Source organism: Thamnophis elegans, chromosome 3 (assembly GCF_009769535.1).
Source record: "Thamnophis elegans isolate rThaEle1 chromosome 3, rThaEle1.pri, whole genome shotgun sequence".
Lineage (NCBI taxonomy): Eukaryota > Metazoa > Chordata > Lepidosauria > Squamata > Colubridae > Thamnophis > Thamnophis elegans.
Genome location: NC_045543.1, coordinates 67,131,781 through 67,152,994, shown reverse-complemented (window position 1 = coordinate 67,152,994; position 21,214 = coordinate 67,131,781). Strand labels below are relative to the sequence as shown.

The window sequence follows — 21,214 nt, the reverse complement described above, 5'->3', positions numbered from 1 at the left end:
AGATAACTATATGAAATTGCTACAGCAGGTATCTAAAGATATGACTAATTGGAGTGGCAAACAACTGTCTCTGATGGGCAGGATTGCGACAGTCAAGACATATGTATTACCAAAATTTTTGTTTCTGTTTCAAACGGCACCAACTAAATTGGACAAATTTTTTTTAAAATATTTGGAGACAATAGTGACTCGATTTATATGGCAAGGCAAGAAAGCATGAATTAAAGCCCAAATATTGCAAAAACGTAGAGAACTGGGAGGCTTTGGAGTACCCAACTGGGAAGCATACTATAATGCAGCAATTATGACATGGGTGAAAGATTGGGTGATGTTGAGTAGAAGGCGCCTATTGGCTATAGAGGGACATGACCTCCCTCAGGGATGGCATGCCTCCCTCTGGCAAGAAAGAGACACCCCCCATAGGTACTTCATGGGACATTATATTCGGAAGATTTTGATGGGGGTCTGGGAAAAGATGAGGAAAAAATACTATCTTAGGGTTCCGTGCTGATTGGCACCATTAGAGGCCTTAACACATCCCAGTGTATTTAATTGGACAAGAAACATAACATATAAAGATATCATGACAGAAGATGGCAACATGAAAACAAAGATGGAATTAGAGCAGCAGGACAGGAATTTGGAATGGTGGGAATATTTACAGGTTAGAGACAGGTTTAAAAGTGATAAGGTACGTTTTGGGATCTACCCAAACCCTCAGGGGCTAGATAAGATTTTGTTTGGTGGAGACAAGAGAATGTTATCGAAGATTTACCAATTTTTGACCTGCCAAGATGCTAATGAAGAGATGGACAAAAGCCTTCTAATAGCATGGGAGAGAAACCTTGGCTATGAAATTGAAATGGGCAAATGGTGGGATCTATGGCGTAAGACCATTAAACTTACAATATCTACAGCATTCAAAGAAAACATATACAAGATGGTTTATAGGTGGCACTCCCCCCCAACGAGGTTAGCCAAGATGTTCCCTGGGTTATCTCCATTGTGTTGGAAATGTGGAAGAAAGGATGGCACATTCTACCATATTTGGTGGTCCTGTACTGAGGCCACGAAATATTGGAAAAGGATTAAAAAATGGCTAAAAGAGATTACCGGGGCAAACATGGAATGGAGACCCGAGAACCTTCTACTAAGCATTAAACCAGAAAACATAAGCAGTTCAATATGGCATTTGAGCCTACATATAATTGTGGCCGCAAGAATAACCTATGCACAATTTTGGAAATCCACTACCATACCGTCGGAAGATGCTATAATTAAAAAGATCTATGAATGTGCAGAAATGGATAGAATGACGGGTTGGCTGAGGGACAAAGGAGAAACGGAACATTACCTTAGCTGGAACTTATGGTATATGTGGGCGACAAGGAGAACAGCAGGGACTTAAAATGGGGAAAGTTAAAAGTGAACATGGGTATTGTAATAGATCCCTGAACTTTGTAATGAGAAGATGTGGCTTAGAGACCTAACAATGAGGAAGGGGAAAAAAAAGTTGGGCTGTGAATGACTGTCACTGGGGGGGGGGGGGGGGGTTGTATGTTTAAAATTGTATTTGTATCTGTATGTTTTACGCTTAAAAAAAATGTATAACTAATGAATGCCGATACAAAAGGCTGTATATTTACTTTATATTGTTATGTATGTTTTGTCTTTTCTTATGTTGTTGTATTTTTCTTTCTGTTTTTAAAGGTAATAATGTTTAATAAAAACTATTTAAAAAAAAAGAAGCTCCAGAATAATAGCAAAATACAGATTTGGGAATAAATAAGGTTCTGAGTTATAGAAAGCCCATTCCTGTTTTATCTGTAGCTGGGTGGATACATGTTACAACCTGCAACATATCGCCAGACACGTAATCAAAATTTCAGGTGCGCACAAAGTGCTCGACAATATATCTTACTTTTAAAAAGGTTAATTATTGCTATCAAATTATTTCATTCTTTCTGGTTTCTACATAATATTTCTTCAAAGGTACCAACTGATAAAAACTTAGGTTGGAAGAATAAGGTCATTTTCGGCTGTGGTGCTTTTTGGCAGTGTCCGAAACAATGAACACTTCCTAGATAACTTTAAAAGAATTCTCGAGTGTCTGTCTGTCTCTCTCTCTCTGTATATATGTATGTATGTATGTATGTATGTATGTATGTATGTATGTATGTATGTATGTATGTATGTATAGATATAGATTATGTACATACATGTACATAACATCCTGCCTAACTGTAACAGCAACAGAGCACGTAGCTTTTGCATTCCACTGAATATAATGAGAAGCTATTGAAAATGTTTAACTTTAAGCAGTCAAGGAATTCTTTTGATTCTGCCTGATGTGCCTCTGTATACAAAGTCTGTGAGCCACAATCTAATTGCTAAGAAAGTGTAGTATGCTTTTTAAAATTTGAAATCTCCAAATGACTAGATCTTGATATTTTAGTAATTGTTGCAAAGGCTGTTTCATAGAAGATGAAATTTGTCATGAGTTAGCTTCTTTTCTCTTTGATGTTGTTGCTTCCTAGATAAGTCTTCCGTTCCATATAAAGATGTTGGATAATGAAGTATGCACCTAAACCCAAACCAAAGCAGGTTTGAAACATAAAAAGAAAAGAAAAAAACATAATAGCATTACTCTTATCAAATAATAGTCTCTCTCCCAAATCTTCAGGCCTTAAAGTTGGTTCAAATGTATTTATATTAAAATGAATGAAATTATTAATTTAACTTACAGCAACTTATATTTTATTAAAAAAATAGCACATTTTCCTGATTCAGTAACCACGGGGATCTTTGCTTAGTCCCCCAAGATTCTTTGTTTCCTATTGTTTAATATATTCAGAAAAACTAAAATCTGTATTAGGCCTACTACCAAAATGAAGATGGAAATTAGGTTCAAAATTACTTGAAATGGTGTTAGGAAAATCACCATGAGAGCAGGACAATCCTCATTCTTTTTGATCATTCAGATCAGGGGTGTCAAACTGACAGTCTGTGGGCCGGATGCATCATGCACAGGCCACATCCACCCCAGCTCCGCGAAGGCAAACGTTGCAATATGTCACGTGACACAGTGAGTTTGACATCTGTGTGTTAGGCAATATTAATTTGTGTTCTGAACAGTACATATATAAGTATACATATATCCAAATAGCCGAACACACAAAATAGCAATAGCACTTAGGCTTATATACCACTTCACAGTGCTTTATAGCCCTCTCTAAGCGGTTTACAGAGTCAGCATATTGCCCCCAACAATCTGCGTCCTCATTTTACCCACCTCGGAAGGATGGAAGGCTGAGTCAACTTTGAGCCAGTCAGAATCAAACTCCTGGCAGTCAGCAGAATTAGCCTGCAATACTGCATTCTAACCACTGTGCGACCATGGCTCCCGATAGAATAGCCCACTTCTGACAATTAGAAAATATATTGTCATTTAAATCATTTAAAGAAATAGGCATGATTATTTCCATTTGGGATTCAGTATCTGTGGGAAAACACACTATGGCTGAAGAGAACTTTGCATTAATATATACTGTACCCATCTGTTTATAGCTGTTTCAGAGTTAGTATATAGTTTGACCATGAATCTGATGTAACTGTGCTGAATACCTCTAAACTCCACACTGGTATAATGAGAGAGCAGAGGCTTATGTGAATAAAGAACTTCCTATAGCAATCAGGCCCCAGTGAGGGATGAGAGTGTATTATCCAATCCTGCCAATGCATTATAGATAAATCTTATGGTATATTTGCTAAGAAATAAAAAAACTTACCCCCAAATAACATTGCCAGGTACATTTTCAGTACATAGGGAAAGTAAATAGTTAGATCAAATGGAAAGATTATTCGGATGGAGTAAGTGCCTGAGGTTTCAAAGTGAGGCAATGATTCATATATGGCAAATGCTGGGGGACAAAAAAGAAAAATCAGCCAAGTGAAAATTTCCAAATACGTAGAAATGTCTCATTTCTGCATAATACATTCAATTCATATGGATATAGGTTAGGCTCAGGTTTCAAGCAGGACTAGAGATTCACAATTAGCAATTTCCATTATAGAACACGAGTGGCTAATCTCCAGATTAAATTGAATCCCAATTTTCATAGTTATACAATATAGCCAATAGCTGGGAGCTGTGGTTCAGTACACCTGGAAGAGCACAAATCCTTTCTTCTACCTCAGGGATGCCCAGCCTTGGCAACTTATGGACTTCAATTCCCAGAATTCCCCATCCACCATGAAGTTGAAGTTCACACATCTTAAAGTTGCCAAGGTTGGATGCTCCTGTTCTACTCTAAAGAACTGAAGCTGATTTGAAGGAGTATTCCTGTGAGACACACACACACACACACACACCATGCTGTTTTAGAGAAATCGTTTTTCCAAGAGGTAGCATCACAGAAAAAATTATCAACTTTTGGAACAATTGTTGCTGGATAATATTTGCCTTGCAAAGTATGTGACTCTTTATTGGAAATATTTTCTTGTGGAGAGCCATCATATTTATCTTACTGCAAATAATAAACACATTCTACAAGCCCATAAACATCTACAGGTAGTCCTCGACCTATGACCACAATTGAGCCCATAATTTAGGTTTCTAAGTGAAACATTGGTTAAGTGAGTTTTGCCCCATTTTACTACCTTTCTTGCCGCGGTTGTAAAGTGAATTGTTGCAGTTGTTAAGTTAGTAACACAATTATTAAGTGAATCTTGCTACTCCATTGACTTTGCTTGTCAGAAGGCCACAGAAGGAGATCCCGTTACCTTGGGACACTGCAATTTGTCATAAATATGAGTCAGCTGCCAAGCTTCTAAATTTTGATTATGTGAGCAAGGGGATGCTGCAAAGGTCATAACTGTGAAAAATGGTCATAAGTCATTTTTTTTAGTACCTATAGCTTTGAACAATCACGAAATGAACTGTTGTAAGTTGAATGATCCAATGAAACTTACTGCTAATTAGGTATATACAGGTATAAACAGTCTTTGTTTAACAACCATTTGTTAAGCAACTATTTCAAGTTACAGTAGGATTGAATGAATGGCAGTTACAGCCAGTCCTCAAAAATACAGTCGCTGAAGCACCCCTGTGGTCATATGGGTGCCAGACAGCCCATCCATATTTACAAACGACTACAGCATGTACTTCAACTCCCTCCCCACATATCTTCCCTCCCCCATCTCTGCCCTTTTGGCCATCTTGCACTCTACCATCGCCTGCTTCTGCCACCCTCAGCTGATGTTTACCATCATCTTCCTCCCATTATTGAGGTGTACCTGGCTGAGGCCACTTGCTGACTCTTTACAAGTTTGCACGAAGGGTCAACTAGGAATGCATCATTAGCCGCAGGAGGAAAAAGATGGCCAAGAGTGGAGTGTAATGGAGTGTGGCTAATGATCAAAGGGGCAGAGATGGGTGCCTCCATAGGCGAGGAGGACGCTGAATGGAGGCAAGTATAACGGCATGACAAAAAAATGAGGTCCTCAGTTAACAACAACATGGTCCTCCCCTAACAACCACTGCCAGAACTGCTATGCATTCATGTAATGTTTCACCTAATGATCATTCTGCTTAGTGATGGAAATGTTGGCCCCAATTAGAGTCATTAAGTGAGGACTACCTGTGCAGAATTGCAATCTCAGAAATTATAGCCTCTTCCTCTTCTTACCTTGAGCCAAAACAGAGAGAGGATAGAAGGGAATCCACAGCGAATGGTAGAGCCAAGCAAGTCCCTGAAAGTATATCCCTGTCTCCAATAATATGCAGTATGTGTACCTAGAAGGAAAATCAAGGCAAGGGAGTTGTGTGCCATATTATCAAATAAATAATGCATATGGTATCATTATGATTAGTACTGGTTGCTTATGGGTCAGAGAGATCCCATGCAGCCTTCATAACCCAGGTTCCCTGCAGTTGTGTTATAAATGCCATTGTTCCAACTTAGAAGACTGTTACTAGAAATGATGAAATGATTATATTTGAAACCTGGTCAAGAGGATTGATTGATGTACTATGTATGTATGTGATTTCTAATAACCACTCATCTCAACAAGTAATCTTGGGTGGCGTACTTCATAAGACATAAGAACAATTAAAACTATTAGAACAATTAAAACACTACAAAAATATATAGTTGGCACCAAAGAAAGCTGCTACTATGGATGTTGATGCAACCAAGAAAAGAAAAAGCCCTTTGCACACTCAAGGCTCCAAGCTCAGGAATACAACTCTATCTTCATAACCTTATGAAAGGCTAACAGGGTTGGACTCAACTGGATATCAAAGGAAGAATATTCCAGGAGGCTGGGACCTACGACAGAGAAGGTCCTTGTTCTCGCCAGTTGACCTTCTTTGCCAAATGGGGACTGCAGCATCCCTGACCTGCCTGGCCAAATTGAAAACAGACCAAAAGGTAAAAGCATATTTGGGAAGGATGATTTGATTGGTCAACTCTTTTAACATTTGCTAGGTTTCACAGAAATCACAGTTAATCAGCAGTGACCTTCTGTTTTTTATTAGTTCCAATAAATTGCAGGAACCTCGAGAAACTAGTTTGCTTACATTTTTGCTCACTGAATCATACAATGTTTTTGTGTTGCCTCAATTCTCAGGAATCAACAGAGTCTAAAGCAAATGATTTAATTAATAATGTGTTTGCAGTATTCAGATGGTCTGGGTATTCTGATATTATCAAAATCTTGGATTCTAATATTCTGGTTATTGCTTTCTATTGATAATGTTCCATAAAAGAAGACAATATGTGATCTATAGCTAGAAAAGTTAAATGTTTTTGGTAAGAGAACGCACATCCTTATCTTCTTGAGCTATGTTGCAAAGGAAACCTCTCAGTGAATTCCATACAGGGAAGATAAATATGGGGAACATCTTGGCTGTGTTTCCACAGGAGTGGCATTAAATTCTCACCTGATGACATCAGTGCAACTCCAAAGGAAAAATAAGACACATACAATGCCCTTCCCTTGAACTTCTTCTTGACTTGCTATTGCAACAAATAAGATGACAATTCTTTCTGTGATCTGGAAAAAGTCAAATAGTTTATTTCTCAATTAATTCTCTTGGGACTATCAGTGTGATAAAAGCAGCCATAGGAGATACTATTTTCCATTATGGTAAAAGTTGTATCGTAGAAGACAAGTGGCCTGTAGTTGTGTGACATAAGCCCTTCAATCAATTAAGTTATTTACTCACCCTAATTTTCTGGTTTTGATATATTGATAAGCACGGAGGCGGAATTCACATACCACGATGAATTTAAAAAATATTTATCTAATCAGAGTATTATATAAACACAGCTGCAGCAGTGCAGCATTGGATGCACTAAATACTAAGACAATAAAATACACTTTTTCTATATTTTAATTTTGACGTTAAATGCTTCTGCTATTTTAACTTAGAAAACTTTAGTTTGCAAAGTAGATTATTATCCATTAATAAGTAGCATTATTTGCCCTCTCACTAAATTTCCAAACAACTGAGTTGCCATAAAAAAATGGGTAGCAGGTTTGCAGAACCTTGAGTATATGAATACAGTGTGAAGGTGACTTATTTTATGCAAATCAGAATTAAGTTTAGCTACATATTTGAACTGGGGTGAAACACTAGTTCTTTAGTTAAATATATGCAGGTAATCCTTGTTTTCATTGCTTGGTTTAGCAACGTTTTGCAGTTAAGACAGTGATGAAAAAGTAACTTTGCAACGTCTTCACGTTTATTACCATCATAGGTCTGTAAAAGCAAAGGAAAGATGAAATAAGGCCATAAAATCATGCTATGAATCACTAGAATAAGCATTAACAAAGGGCAGGGAGTGAAGAAAAGGAAAGCACAGTTGAGCACCTGTGATTTCCCAGTTAGTTTTACTTAATGACAGTTGCTGGTCCCAACTGCAAACAAGGACTACCGGTACCTGTAGATACTTTTTTGAAATTGCACATTTTCATCCTGTAGATACTTTTTTGAAATTGTGCATTTTCATATTCATTTGGTTGGTTTTCATTTTTTAAAAAGACTGAAGTTCGAAATCCAAATTCCACATCCTGTTTTCTAAAACCAGATGCCAAACACTGAAAACATGTGCCACTATCTTATAAAATGTGTGCAAAAATTCCTTCTTTTTCATTTGTACTATTGTTCTTGAATTCCCTCTACCTTTATACTCCATTCCCCATTTTTTAAGCAGACATTCAGGATTCTGAGGTGCTACTTTGTGGCTTAATCAGTTCAACAGCAGATCCTAAATCAATTAATAGCCCACAATTAAAACAACGTTTACAAATATATAGTGTGTTTCAAATCCTAACTTGGTTAGGAAATTCTGTTCACATTCTGTTCTAGCGAGAAAGATTTCCTCCTCTAGCCTTCCCATCTCCCCACCCCCATGAAAAATGCAATTTATTCAATGTGTGTCATGTCCAGACACAATTCTAATCTGATTATCCCAGAAAGATCACATTTTTAAAAGGGGTGATGGCAGAAACCAAGAATGCAGGTTACAGTTCACCTTCAATTAGGGAAAGTCTCAGAGAGACTTTAGATCAGTCAGTATGTTAATGGCCTAATCATTGCCACAAACTTGTGGACAAAAAAATGGCTTTGGGAATATGATATATCCTGTCTTGAATTACTGAACAAAATGTTCAGTGTTATAATTCCTGCTTGCTGACCGTTTGTTCGGTGACTGTTAGACATTATAATAGCACTAAATGAGTGATACTCATTCATTACATACTCCAATCATATACTCAGTTTATGCACAAACATATTATAAACAGTGGCACTGCAGTCACCAAAATGATTCACTGGAACATCTGTTAAAACAATCATTTGCCAATAATGAAAAAGTGGTGAGAATAGATAGTTGAAAAAGTTGTAAAAATGAGCAGGTTAAAATAGTGTGAGTTTTTGAATACAAACGGATATGGTCTTAGCTCATAACATACAAGATTAAACTCTGGTTGAAAAAAAAAGAAAGTGGGTAATTGATGTCGCAATACCAAGGATTGGTAGAATGGAAGGGCAAGAATTGGATACGATCATAAACTATCAAGATCCAAAAATCAAAGTTGAAAGATTATGGCATACACCAGTCATGGTGGTTCCAGTTGGTGCCATACCAAAAAGCCTTAGACAGTGTTTATAAAATCTATATATTAACAAAAATGTCCATTTGTCAACTATGAAAGACCACAGTGCCTAGCTCTGCACGTAATGACTGGAAACATAATGACAATCAATCTTGCCTTTCATCCATGTAGGAACATTGACAGATTCTACATGCCAAGAAAGATAGGTGAGAATGGAAGGTGGCAAGTACACCAAATAGTTGAAGACGAAGAAAAGGGCATTGGAAGAATATCTGAAGGACATGGAAGCTAGTATGCTACGAAGGTTTACTGAGTACTGGAGAGACCGAACTGCCCTACAAGAAAGACCAAATGGAAAACAGGAAGGAGACATGGCAAGGCAAAGTATTACATGGCCAGTAAATAAAAAAAAATAGCAGTCAAAGCATATAATCTGACAATGACTAAGAGCTGGAAAAATTGAAGAAAGAGACAGAGGGTCTAATCCTGACTGTACAAGATCAAGTCTTAAGAACCATATGCTTCAAAGACAAAACTGAAAAACCAGCAACAGACAGCAAATGCCACCTTTGAAAAGAAGTTGAGGACCACCTGGTTAGCTGCTGCAAGAATATCGCACGGTCTGATTGCAAATAACAGCATGACAAAATAGCAACAATGGCGCATTGACATAGCTGCAAGATATAACATTTGTCAGCAAGCAAGAGCTAGTGAGACCACAAAATAGACAGTCACAGAAAATGAAATAAAAATGCTGAATCCCGTTTAAACATGTAGTATATAGGGAAAGAATTAGCTCATCCAAATAAAGCCAGTTTTTGTCTTTAAGCACAATTGTCTCAAGCAGCCGATCCTAAATCCAGGAAAAAGTATCCAAGAATTGGAAGGCAAAGCACTGGGCTCCCTAACTAGTTTTCCACCCTCACCCACAAAAGAGAAGCCATAGCTCAGCAGCACCCGTGTCAAAATAAATTGAATTGCTGGGCTGATCAGTTCTTATAATAGAGAGGGAGAACAACATCTTGCTTTTTATCTCGGATGTGAAATGTCTTGTGCCATCAAGAGACTCTAATCTTTAAATTTCACACCTAACTCAAGAAACTCAAGCAAAAAATGTACATTTATATAGCACAATTTACAATAAATTTGGGAAAATATTTGTGCACATACTTCGGTCATCTTCGCTGACAATACCTTTCAAGCTAGTGAATCAAGTTCTTGGGAAGAAGATAAGATTTAAAGATGCTAATCTGTCATTAAATTATATTCCAAGAATCTGGAAATTATGCATGAAAAGCTCTGGATTTATTTTGCCTTGAGTGTTGCAAAAGAAAATAAAAATGCTCATAGGAAGGACACATGTATATAACAGACTCTTAAAGCTGGCCAAATCAAATTTATCAATTCTCAACCTCTGAATTATCTTTGTATCCCTGGAGGCAAGTTTAGATAATATGATATCATATCTCATTTTAATTTGCTGCTTAAAAATGATTTTAATGATTTGTATAAACACGTTTTTCTTCTTTTTGGTGTGGTCAAAAAGTAGCTTATTTTAGTTTGTCTAAGATCAGTTAGGAAGAAGCAGAGGAAAGGTTTGAACTAGAAATGATTGGATATCAGTACTGTACATCTGTTGCCTATTTAATACTGTGACAGTTTGGTATCATTTTTATATTGCCTAAATATTGTCACCATATAGAATACTAGGAAACATGAAAATGATAGACTGAGCCGAAACATTATGTCAGAAATAGTCAAACTTCTGCCCTGCATATCTTTTGAATTCCAAGTCCAATAATGAATTGCTATTTGACATCATAGCCATGTTAACTAATAAGTATTTAAATTCAAAATATCTGGCGGGCATTACCTTGCCTATTCCTGTATTAGAAGATAGTTTCCTCAGTTTTAATGAGAAAAGAATGATGCAGGTTTAGTGTATAGAGAATCATTTGACGATCAAAAACGACAGCTTTTATAAAATTTGCTAAAACTATCTGATTGTCTTCTGATCATATTTTTCATCTATACTAAGCTTTCTTCCAAAACGCTGATCTACTGTGAACTGAGCATTTTTGTTACCCATGTTTTTAATTGGGAACATTAAAATGGTATCCAGAATTCAGACTTAGAACCAGAGATGATATTCAGCAGGTTCTGACCAGTTCTGGAGAACCGGTAGTGGAAATTTTGAGTAGTTTGGAGAACTGGTAAATACCACCTCTGGCTGGCCCCGCCCCCATCTATTCTCTGCCTACCAAGTCCCAGCTGATCAGGGGGGAATGGGGATTTTGCAGTATCCTTCCCCTGGAGTGGGGAGTGAATGGAGATTTTACAGCATCCTTCCCCTGCCATGTCCACCAAACCATGTCGCGCCCAAGCCACGCCCACAGAACTGGTAGTAAAAAAAAATTAATCCCACCACTGACTATGAGTTCTAGTAAAAAGGGGTTATGTAGGGGATATAGACTGAGAAAAATATTGAAAAGTGCTATCCTAAAAAGTCAAAAGTAAATCTCATACAGTCCAACAACTATGTTCTCCAGGTAAACAATTAAACATTTATAATTCCCTATCTATGTAGTGAATAGGTCATCCTACAATGCATCTTCTATTATAATCTGAGTATATTGTATTGTCAATCTCGCTAAATCTAATGTGTGTTACGTGGGAGTAAGCACCTTCTGACTCAGCATTATATTTATTACAGCCATTCTTTACACCCAAAGCATAATCAGAAGCCTAGGCTGAAATGAAAGCTGTCAATCTATCCACTAAAGAAAAACAGCATATTCTAAAATTATTTTTAAAATGTCATTATCTTGTGCATTGGTGTGGCATATTGATTATACCTTCGTTCTTATTTATCCTACAAATTCATTTTCTCAAATCCAAATTCTATTGAAGAAATGCAAATAAACTATCTTCATTCTGGTTAATTTGTTTCTCTCCCTTTCCTTTCAAGTCACTAATTAACCAGTTTTTCTATTAAAAAAAAGAAAAGAAAACAAAAACCATTCCAAATTCTGTTCTTTGACTTATGCCCTTTTCCTTTTGCAGGGGTCTTTTGGTATCCAAAATTGACTGTTTTGCAAAACAACCATTTTCCAAATGCTCGTTTGACTTGATAGGGGCAGAGGTGACAACCTGTGGCCTTTAGGGCCATGTGTATCCCTTAACTTAATTGTATGCAGCTATGAGCATCTAGTCAATTAGGACCTCTATTAAAAGGAAGTGTAACCTCCGGGCAGAAAAAGGCAGAAAAGGAAAATAGCCATAATTTCACTGTGTTAGATCCATTATTCTTCATTCATTTTTGCTCCAATAAGGTTATTGGAATGGATATCTTATGTGTTCCTTCCTGGTAGCCTTTGATAACTGTAATTAAACAGTGTGTTATTTTGCCAGGACTTTCAAGATAATTTGAAGTAACCAGTGGCTTATTGTAGCAGTGGCCAAAGCCATTATACAGGCAGTCCTCAACTTATGACCACAAATGAGCCCAAAATTTATGTTGCTAACAGAGACATTTGTTAAGTGAGTTTTGTCCCATGTTATGACATTTCCTGCCACATTTCTTAAGTGAATCACCGCAGTTGTTAAATTAGTAACAGGGTTGTTAATGAATCTGGTTTCCCCATTGACTTTGCTTGTCAGAAGGTTGCAAAAGGGGATCCCATGACTCTGGGACACTGAACTGTCATAAACGTGAGTCAGTTTTCAAACATCCAAATGTAAATCACATGGCCACAAGGATGCTGCAATGGTCATAACGGTGAAAATCAATCATAAGTACTGTCTGTACAAAAAGTACGAACGGAACTTTTTTCAGTACCTTTATAACTTTGAACGGTCACTAAATGGACTGTTGTAAGTTGAGGACTACCTCTATCTAAACGATTCAGAACATCTGAGTATTAGCTACCAAGATTGATTGATTTGGCTCTAGTATGATAGTGTGATCATAAACCACATATAAATTTAATACATAAATAAATAAAGATGCTGGGTGGAAGGTTGGCAAGAACAAAACATGAAACATTAAAAAAAACCTGACTGCATGATTTAGCTCATTTTGTAGTTGGATACGATGAAAACTAGATTCCAGGAACATCTGCAGGAAGTAGAGACTCTTCTCCCTGATCCAAGGACAGGAGCTAAACTTAGTGAGAAGATGTGTAACCTGAAATTCATATGCAACTAGCACTTAGGTGCTTTTGAGAGGAGAAACATGCAATCACCCCATTTGGATATGATACTCCAATGAATAATATTCATATCTGGATTCCTAGATAAGTTCACTATTTTTACAGAGTGATTGAAATTAATTCAATTATTTTCCCCACATAGTAATGAAAACAAAGGCAACACCTCCTAATTCCTTCAGTAGTTAGTGGCAACATAAACTGCATGTGTGAAAATTATCAAAGGCAGCTTTCAGGTACTGTATAACCCCGGAAGTGCACACAGATAGGTTTACTTTCCCATAGTGAATAAACAGTCATGTATGAACTTTCTCTCATTGACTTTCCAAGTTGGGTTTGTTCAGGTTCATCATAAGTGTCTGCTGTAAGATTTTATGCAACAGTAAGAATAATCAAAGAAGATTGAATTCCAAATACCAAAGTCCTAATCTTCTTGAATATGATGATAAGTTTGCCCATACCTGTAAGAATCTTGGGAAAAACTGATCCTTCTCAATGCCAAACCAAATATGCAGAAGCTCTAGTATAGAGGCTAGCTGGCAAATACGCATCCCAAGTCCAATAGAGTGGAAAGTGTCTGCAACAGAATCTACAGATGCAAAAGGAAAAACACTGATTTAAACTTTTAGGACACTCCCTTTGTCAAATTCTTCCTTCTTCCCACTGACCTTCAAGAGGATAGGATGTTAATACTTGCCCACTTTCCAAAACTGGCCTTAAAGATTTTTGAAGATTTCCTGTACATATATAAATAATAATTCCTGAACATTTGGATGTTTTTGTCTTTGTGTATGTTTTGGCACAGAGAATACTGTGCAAATTTTTTCTACAAGGTTTTCAAAGGAGAATAGATGAAATGTGGAAATCATGCCTGTGGAACATGGGCCTGTAGAATACATGGCATTTAATTTGGTGACAATATGGGAAAGTAATTCAAGACCAAATTTATGAATTAAATTTCCAGGAATTTGAATTATTGCCCCCTCCTAAAAATGGCTAGGCTTCTATTCTCTCTCTTTTTTCTTTGGATAACAAATCATTCTGTTAATCTACTAGTAATTTTATCCCAAGTACTGTCTGTAGTAACATTTGAGCTGCTGTGCATTCTAATCTAGTTCAGTTTTACGTAGACTATATTCATGTAAAATCGATTAAAATAATAGGCCATTATTCAATATAGTTCTTTTTGCTGGGACTTGATTTATTGCTATATCAATCCTTGATTATACACTGACTGATCATTTCCTCTGCATTTTCAGACGCAAAATGTTAGGGTTTCCTTTAAGTAATAAGTTCCACATGTTCTAAAAATGGGCTCAAAGCTTTTACAGTGCAATTAAATGCTATAGGGTTTTCAGATCGCGGGTCTCCCAGCAATTGTTATTCACTGGGACTTTAATCCATTTGATTAATGTGCATTTAATGTAACTTAGTCATGATTTACTTTAGCTGGATTGGTCTGATGTCATTTCTGTTATATAGGAAGTGAACAGTCAGTTATAATTACTTACAACCTCTCTCTTTTTCCAATATTCGTGATCAACTTTGATCAGTTGATTAAACTAAATGGTTTGGGCATATGCAATGTGTTAGGAATTAAAAGGTTGAAAAAAAGTCCCTAGATGATTAATTGTTTGAGTTTTACTGGAATAACTATACTAATTGCTTCAGAATTGCATAAACGTGGACATGCAGAAAATGGAGTTTTAAAGGAAAGAACCCCAAATTAATCTTGCTAAAAGTTGCCTGTAATTGGGAGATGTCAAGCCTGCTTGGATGTTCCCATATTGAATTTTTTTAAATTTTATTTATTATTTGGCAAGCATGTATGAGATAACAGATATAAGCATAAACATGATTATGAATATATGAAATGGATACAAATAAATGGTGACATTAGGACAGGGACGGTAGGCACTTTGGTGTGCTTATGCATGCCCCCTTACAGACCTCTTAGGAATGGGGTGAGGTCAACAGTAGACAGTCTTAGGTTAAAGCTGTGGAGGTTTGAGGATGTAACAACAGCGTCAGGTAGTGCATTCCAGACATTGACCTCTCTGTTGCTGAAGTTGTATTTTCTGAACTCAAGCTTGGAGCGGTTTACCTTAAGTTTGTATCTACTGTGTGCTGATGTATTGTTGTGGTTGAAGCTGAAGTAGTCATTGACAGGTAGGACATTGTAGCAGATAATTTTTTGTACACAAAAGGATAAAATATTAGGGGATTTGGGGGATCCTAAGACTGAAAAGGGAATGAAAAGTACAAAAACAGTTCAAAACATGTAAGAGAAGAACTTTCTTCCAAAACCAATCCCTACGTAATTAAGATTGATAATTGTCAATGAATATATATTGCAAAAGTATGGGGACAATTTGTTTTTTAATCTCATTTCCATTCAGAATCACCCAGAAAAAGGCCCAGGTTTGGGTAATTGAAATTGCCAAAAGTAACACATAATTGTACTGCCTTAACCAGATTGTTGCCTCACACCGCTACTTCCCTAGTTAACTTTTTTTTTCAAACTATAGGTCATAATATTCAAGGAGGTTATAAGCAACTTATAGATCTCTCTCTGCATCCATCCATCCATCCATCTATCCAATATCTATCTACCTTAATATGGACAGCAAAACCTGGACTGACTTTTGAGAAATGGCTAAACCCATGGATCTAACCATTTGCCCAAACTACCAGTTCTTTTCATTAAAAAAAGGTAAAGGACTCCACTAGTCATTTGTGACTATAGGGGGGCAATGCTTATCTCTGCTTCAAGGCCATTAAGCCAACGTTGTCCGAAGACATTTCCACTGTCATGTGGCCACTGAAGTACCTATTTACCTTCCCACTGAAGTGCTACCTATTTATCTACTTGAATTTGCATGCTTTCAAACTGCTAGGTTGGCAGGAGCTAGGGTAAGAACAGGAGCTTGCGTGACACTTGGTCTCAAACCCGGGCTGCGGACTTTCCAGCAGACAAGCCCTGCATCTTAACTGCTGAGCCACCCCATTGGCCTGTTCTATTCATAGTTTCATAATCATAGTTTGTTTTATTCATAAGGGGAATGAATCTGCATTTATCATTGGTTGTCAAACTTGTGGCCCACAGGTTGGATGCATCATGCACTGGCCAGGCCCATTCCCGATTTAGTGAAGGGGAAAAAGTTGTGATATGTAATGTGAGGACGCCATGACAGCGCGAGTTTCACACCTCCAATTTACAGGGTTTGACACTGTAGAGTTAGAGCACCTTTGCCTTAATCTATAATACTGGTTCTTTATTTTTGAAAATCTTTCCACTTTTCAGGAACTGGGATCAAATCAACCCTATTTCACACAACCATCTGAATCCCAACTGTGAACAGAACTACACTTCCATTTAGGCTAATGTTTATAATTCACCTTCAGTCATCTGTTCCACACCAGGAAGTCAGAAATGTGGGTCTGAAGGAAACACTGCAATAAAGACATGATTAGGCCCACAGTGCCTACACTTTCTTCCCCAGGGTTTATCTGTAAGCGAAGGTGTCAATAATGCCAAAATGGCAGGCATGACAGGGCACTTCACCTCATCCCCTTTGTGTGCAACATCTTATAAAGCACAATTTTAAAAGGGGCAGGACTTAGACTGCTTGGTCAGGCTGTCATTTTGATAGCCTTTTTTTTCCTCATGATTTCAAAGAAAAATATGAAGAGACCATCATCAGAGAGATAAATGGATATTTAAAAACAAATGAACCATGGTTTCCTGAATGTAATTTTAAGAAACAACAACCAGAAAACTGATTTGGATTGATTTTATAGTTCTATTGTCACTATTTTTTAAATTTCAAAATAGCTTCTCAGTGAATAAAAATATAAATACAATGGTTCTCTTACATTTGGGGGCGGGAATTTAACATACGTATTATATATGGGTAAAAAGGGTTCTATACTTTCAAGTCCAAATTTCTAGAGCAATATCACTGTTAGATCTACTTCAGTTAATACTTAATTTGTTTATTAACAAGCTTTAGCAAAAAGTAAAATGTATGACATGAGCCTACCTTCCCCAAATGAAAGAAATCTGATGAACATGTTGGTAAATATCCATGAATGTCCACAAAACTGAATTAAATAATAGCTGAATATATATGCATTCATTGTTTTTCTGTTCTTTTCTGAAAAGACAAAAATACTAATTCAAACACCAAAGCCTGATCTCAGAATTCTAATAGCAAAGAATCATATCTTACCTGCTCTCTATTTTCTTTAAAGCATTTTCTATATCACACTAATATCTTACAAATTATGCCAAAGCAACGAAGGAAGAAAGAAAACCACATTTAAAAGTTTGAATGCTCATACCATTATTTTTTATTTATTTGCATTAGAGTACTAGGAAATTTAAAAAATTATTTTTCTGATAATGTGTCCCCTCTATTTTTGTATGTGTGTGTGGTGGCATGGCAAACCACAGAGTAGAAAAACTCAAAATAAATAATGATAAGCCCTCATTTAAGCTAAGAAAGCTGAAAGAGTAAGAACAATTTTCATTAGCTGAAGCAAAACAACAATGGGCACCAGCAACATTTGAAACAAAATTCAACAGACTGCCAATAAAAGAAAATATTTGTAGCTCAGAGTTGAAATAAGGGCCCCTTGGTGCTCTCTGAGCTTGGTTGTTTTCTTGCAGATGTTTCATTACACATAATTTCATTGACTAGCACTGATGATGTTACCTGGTTAGGCTAATGAAACGCCTGCAAGAAAACAACCAAGATTAGAGTACATCAAGGACCCCTCAAAAGGCTACTTTTGGATGGGGCCAAAATCAATATCGATATCCTAAGACCAACTGGTTACACTTCCCTTCTTTTCTGGGTCATAAGAATATAGGCACATGACAAACTTAGTCAAATATTTGTCACCCACTCCTTCCATTTTTTAAAAAGGCAACGGATGTTTTGGTGTGCCGTAGATATTAGGAACTGAGTTAACCACAAGGGTCAGCTGTGGCATTTTGACATGGTTCCTAAACCAGAGAAGCCTGTCTATATATATAGCAACAGGGCTCACACTTATTTGCACATAACATTTGAGGAAGCAACTTCATTGCTTCTTTGCAAATTTCTCCTTTGGTGGCAGCCAAGCACTTAGTGCCACTGCTTTTTGCATGCTTTCGATAAAGCCAGCTGGTTGACTTTGGCCAGTCGTTCTCTCTCAGCCCAACTCACCTCACAAGGTTGTTGTTGTGGGAAAATAGGAGGAAATGGGCGTATTGGTACGTTCGCCACTTTGAATTACGGTACTTAAAGGTGGAATAAAAAATATTCTTAAAAAATTGACAGCTGCCTTCTCTAGTGCAGAAGACGAGAAACCAGTGTAGCTGGAGGATGATTCAACCCTGATCAAGACATCTGACTTCCTTTCAACTATAACACATTACTACTCAACTACTCCATCGGCATCCAGCCAATCTCTTTATCTTCCCACTGGTAGCTCGAAGAGCTGGCAAAGTACAGGTAATCTTTGACGCATGACCACAATTAAGACCCACGTTTCTGTTGCTAAGCGCGGCAGTTCTTAAGTGAATTTTGCCCCACTTTATGACCTTTCTTGCCCCAGTTGCTTAGTGAATCACTGTAGTTGCTGCATTAGTTAGTTGTTAAATCTGGCTTTTGCACCGACTCTGCTTGTCAGAAGGTCTCAAAAGCCGATGTGACCCCAGGGGCCCTGCAACTGTCATAAATCTGAGTCAGTTACAAGTGGCCAAATTTGGATGACGTGACCATGGGGATGCTGCAGTTAAGTGTAGGGGGGAAAAAACGGTCACAAGTCACTTTTTTTCAGTGCCCTTGTAACTTTGAACGGCCACTAAACGAACGGTTGCAAGCCGAGGACTACCTGTGCCCAATAATAAAGATTAGATTAAATTAGATTGAATTAGATTAAAACGAGCGATGGAATCCACCCCACACGTCTCAAAAGCCTCTGTGTCCTGGATCCTCTCTGGAGGCGCAACGCTTTCCAGACTGCAGAGGCAACCCACTGCCCAGAAACATCGGAAAGGAGGAGGGGGGTCCCAAAAAGGGGAAAGAGAGCCTCAAACAAACCCTCACCCTCTCACTAGAACCTCCCTGCGCACGCGCGGCGTGCGGAGGAAACCCCCAGTGACAAGGGGAGTCCTGTCAGTTTTTCGCACCAAGCCCTTACTTACCCCCGGGGCACTCCGGCTCCGGCTCTCCGCTCCTTAGGCTGAGGGTTTTACGGGCTCGCGCGCTCTCCGACGGTCGCGCCTTCCTTTTTTCACCCCTGGCCGATTCCCTACCCTGAGCTGAGGCGAGCTGGAAATCGTCCCTCCCTCCTCCTTCCCTCCCTTCCCTTCCTCCCCGTTTACGTCTCTAGCCAGTGCGGCCAAAGCCGGCGATGGTGTCCGAAGTCTGAACTTTTAATGGATCAGAAGGAACAGCGTGGGGTGGGGACGGGGGGGGGGTCCCTTCTTTCGAAACAGCGGAGGCTGTGTGTGTGTTTGTGTTTGTGTGTGTGGGCCGGAAGGTTTTGCTCAAGCTAGGAATGCAATGGCGACGCCGGGCTGCGCGTTTCTGCAGGGATGGTGACCCTTTCCTTGCCTTTTCCTTGCGGCTGCAGCTGTCAAAGAAATATGCCTCTGTGTGCCCGGTTTAAGAAATGGCATGTCAGCGGCTTCCCTCTTTTGCAGCCTTGCGTTGAAAACTTAGGCAATTTCCCCGGCAACCCGAACAAAATGCTTGCGCAATTCTGCTCTCACTGACCAAGAAGGCCATCAACGGAGGCGAATTTTTATTTACTTCTCTTCCAAGCGGACTAAGAAAAATGTTTGGCCTCACACACACACACACACACACACACATACACGGGGCAGCTTCCCTGCCGTCCCGGGGCGGGGAGGAAAATTTGGCCGCACACGGAGCCTTCACACAACACCCTTAACCTAAGGTGGCGCAGTGGTTAAATGCAGCACTGCAGGCTACTGCTAGATCAGCAGGTCAGCGGTTCAAATCTCACCGGCTCAGGGTTGACTCAGCCTTCCATCCTTCCGAGGTGGGTAAAATGAGGACCCAGATTGTTGGGGGCAATATGCTGACTCTCTGTAAACCGCTTAGAGAGGCCTGAAAGGCCTATGAAGCGGTATATAAGTCTACTGCTATTGCTATTGCTATTGCTTAAAGTGTAGCTATATTGGGCTGTCAAGGAGGAACGACAGAGACCCAATTCACAAAAATGCTTCAACAGCAATGGAGGGCTTCCCCCTTTACTCCCACCCCTTATCAATTAGAGCACACGGCATACCCAATTAAAACCTGTTGGGATGCTTTGGATTTTTTTTTTAATTAGGAGCCATTAGATAAGGAAGTGATACCAGGTGAGACCTGGCAAATCAATCAGAATGATGTGGATCCAAGGCTGCTCTCCCATGTTACTGGCAGCCTCCCCACCATGTCTCAATATTTGCATGGAATGTGATGGCAAGAAATATTATGCTACTTCTGGGATGGGACAATTTAGTCTGGGCTGAGGGCTAGAGGGAGATTCTAGTTTGAGTAAGAAGCCCTGGTAAGTCGGCTATAATCATGACACAGGATGGGGTCTTTGTGATTTCAACCATCCTATGGTCCTCTTTTGTCCCAAAGTTTATTGCCAAGTTCATCTTCCTCTGACTTCATATTCACACACAGGGCGTTTTCCCATGTTTAAGTAAAGCACAACTCTTTCATTATTATTTATTTCATTCATTAAATATGAAACTCAGTCAACTGAACATTTTAAGATGTGTCGCAAATACCATTGACTGGTGCTAATGGTTTATACTGCCAGTGTCTTGGGTACCAACCAAGTATCTTCTTAAAATATATGAAGTTCCTAGT

General features: G+C 38.4%; 1 protein-coding gene across 1 annotated transcript; it reads right to left on the bottom strand.

Annotated features, from left to right (window-relative positions):
- Positions 1-1,692: 1,692 nt before the first annotated feature.
- HACD4 (3-hydroxyacyl-CoA dehydratase 4) lies at positions 1,693-19,621 on the bottom strand. Its single transcript, XM_032214314.1, has 7 exons — positions 19,528-19,621; positions 17,375-17,488; positions 13,793-13,920; positions 6,944-7,056; positions 5,688-5,794; positions 3,789-3,920; positions 1,693-2,584 (listed from the first exon to the last, which is right to left on the bottom strand). Exons 2-7 carry the CDS (start codon positions 17,469-17,471, stop codon positions 2,502-2,504), a joined length of 660 nt encoding a protein of 219 aa, XP_032070205.1. The 5' UTR covers positions 17,472-17,488; positions 19,528-19,621; the 3' UTR covers positions 1,693-2,501.
- Positions 19,622-21,214: the final 1,593 nt, after the last annotated feature.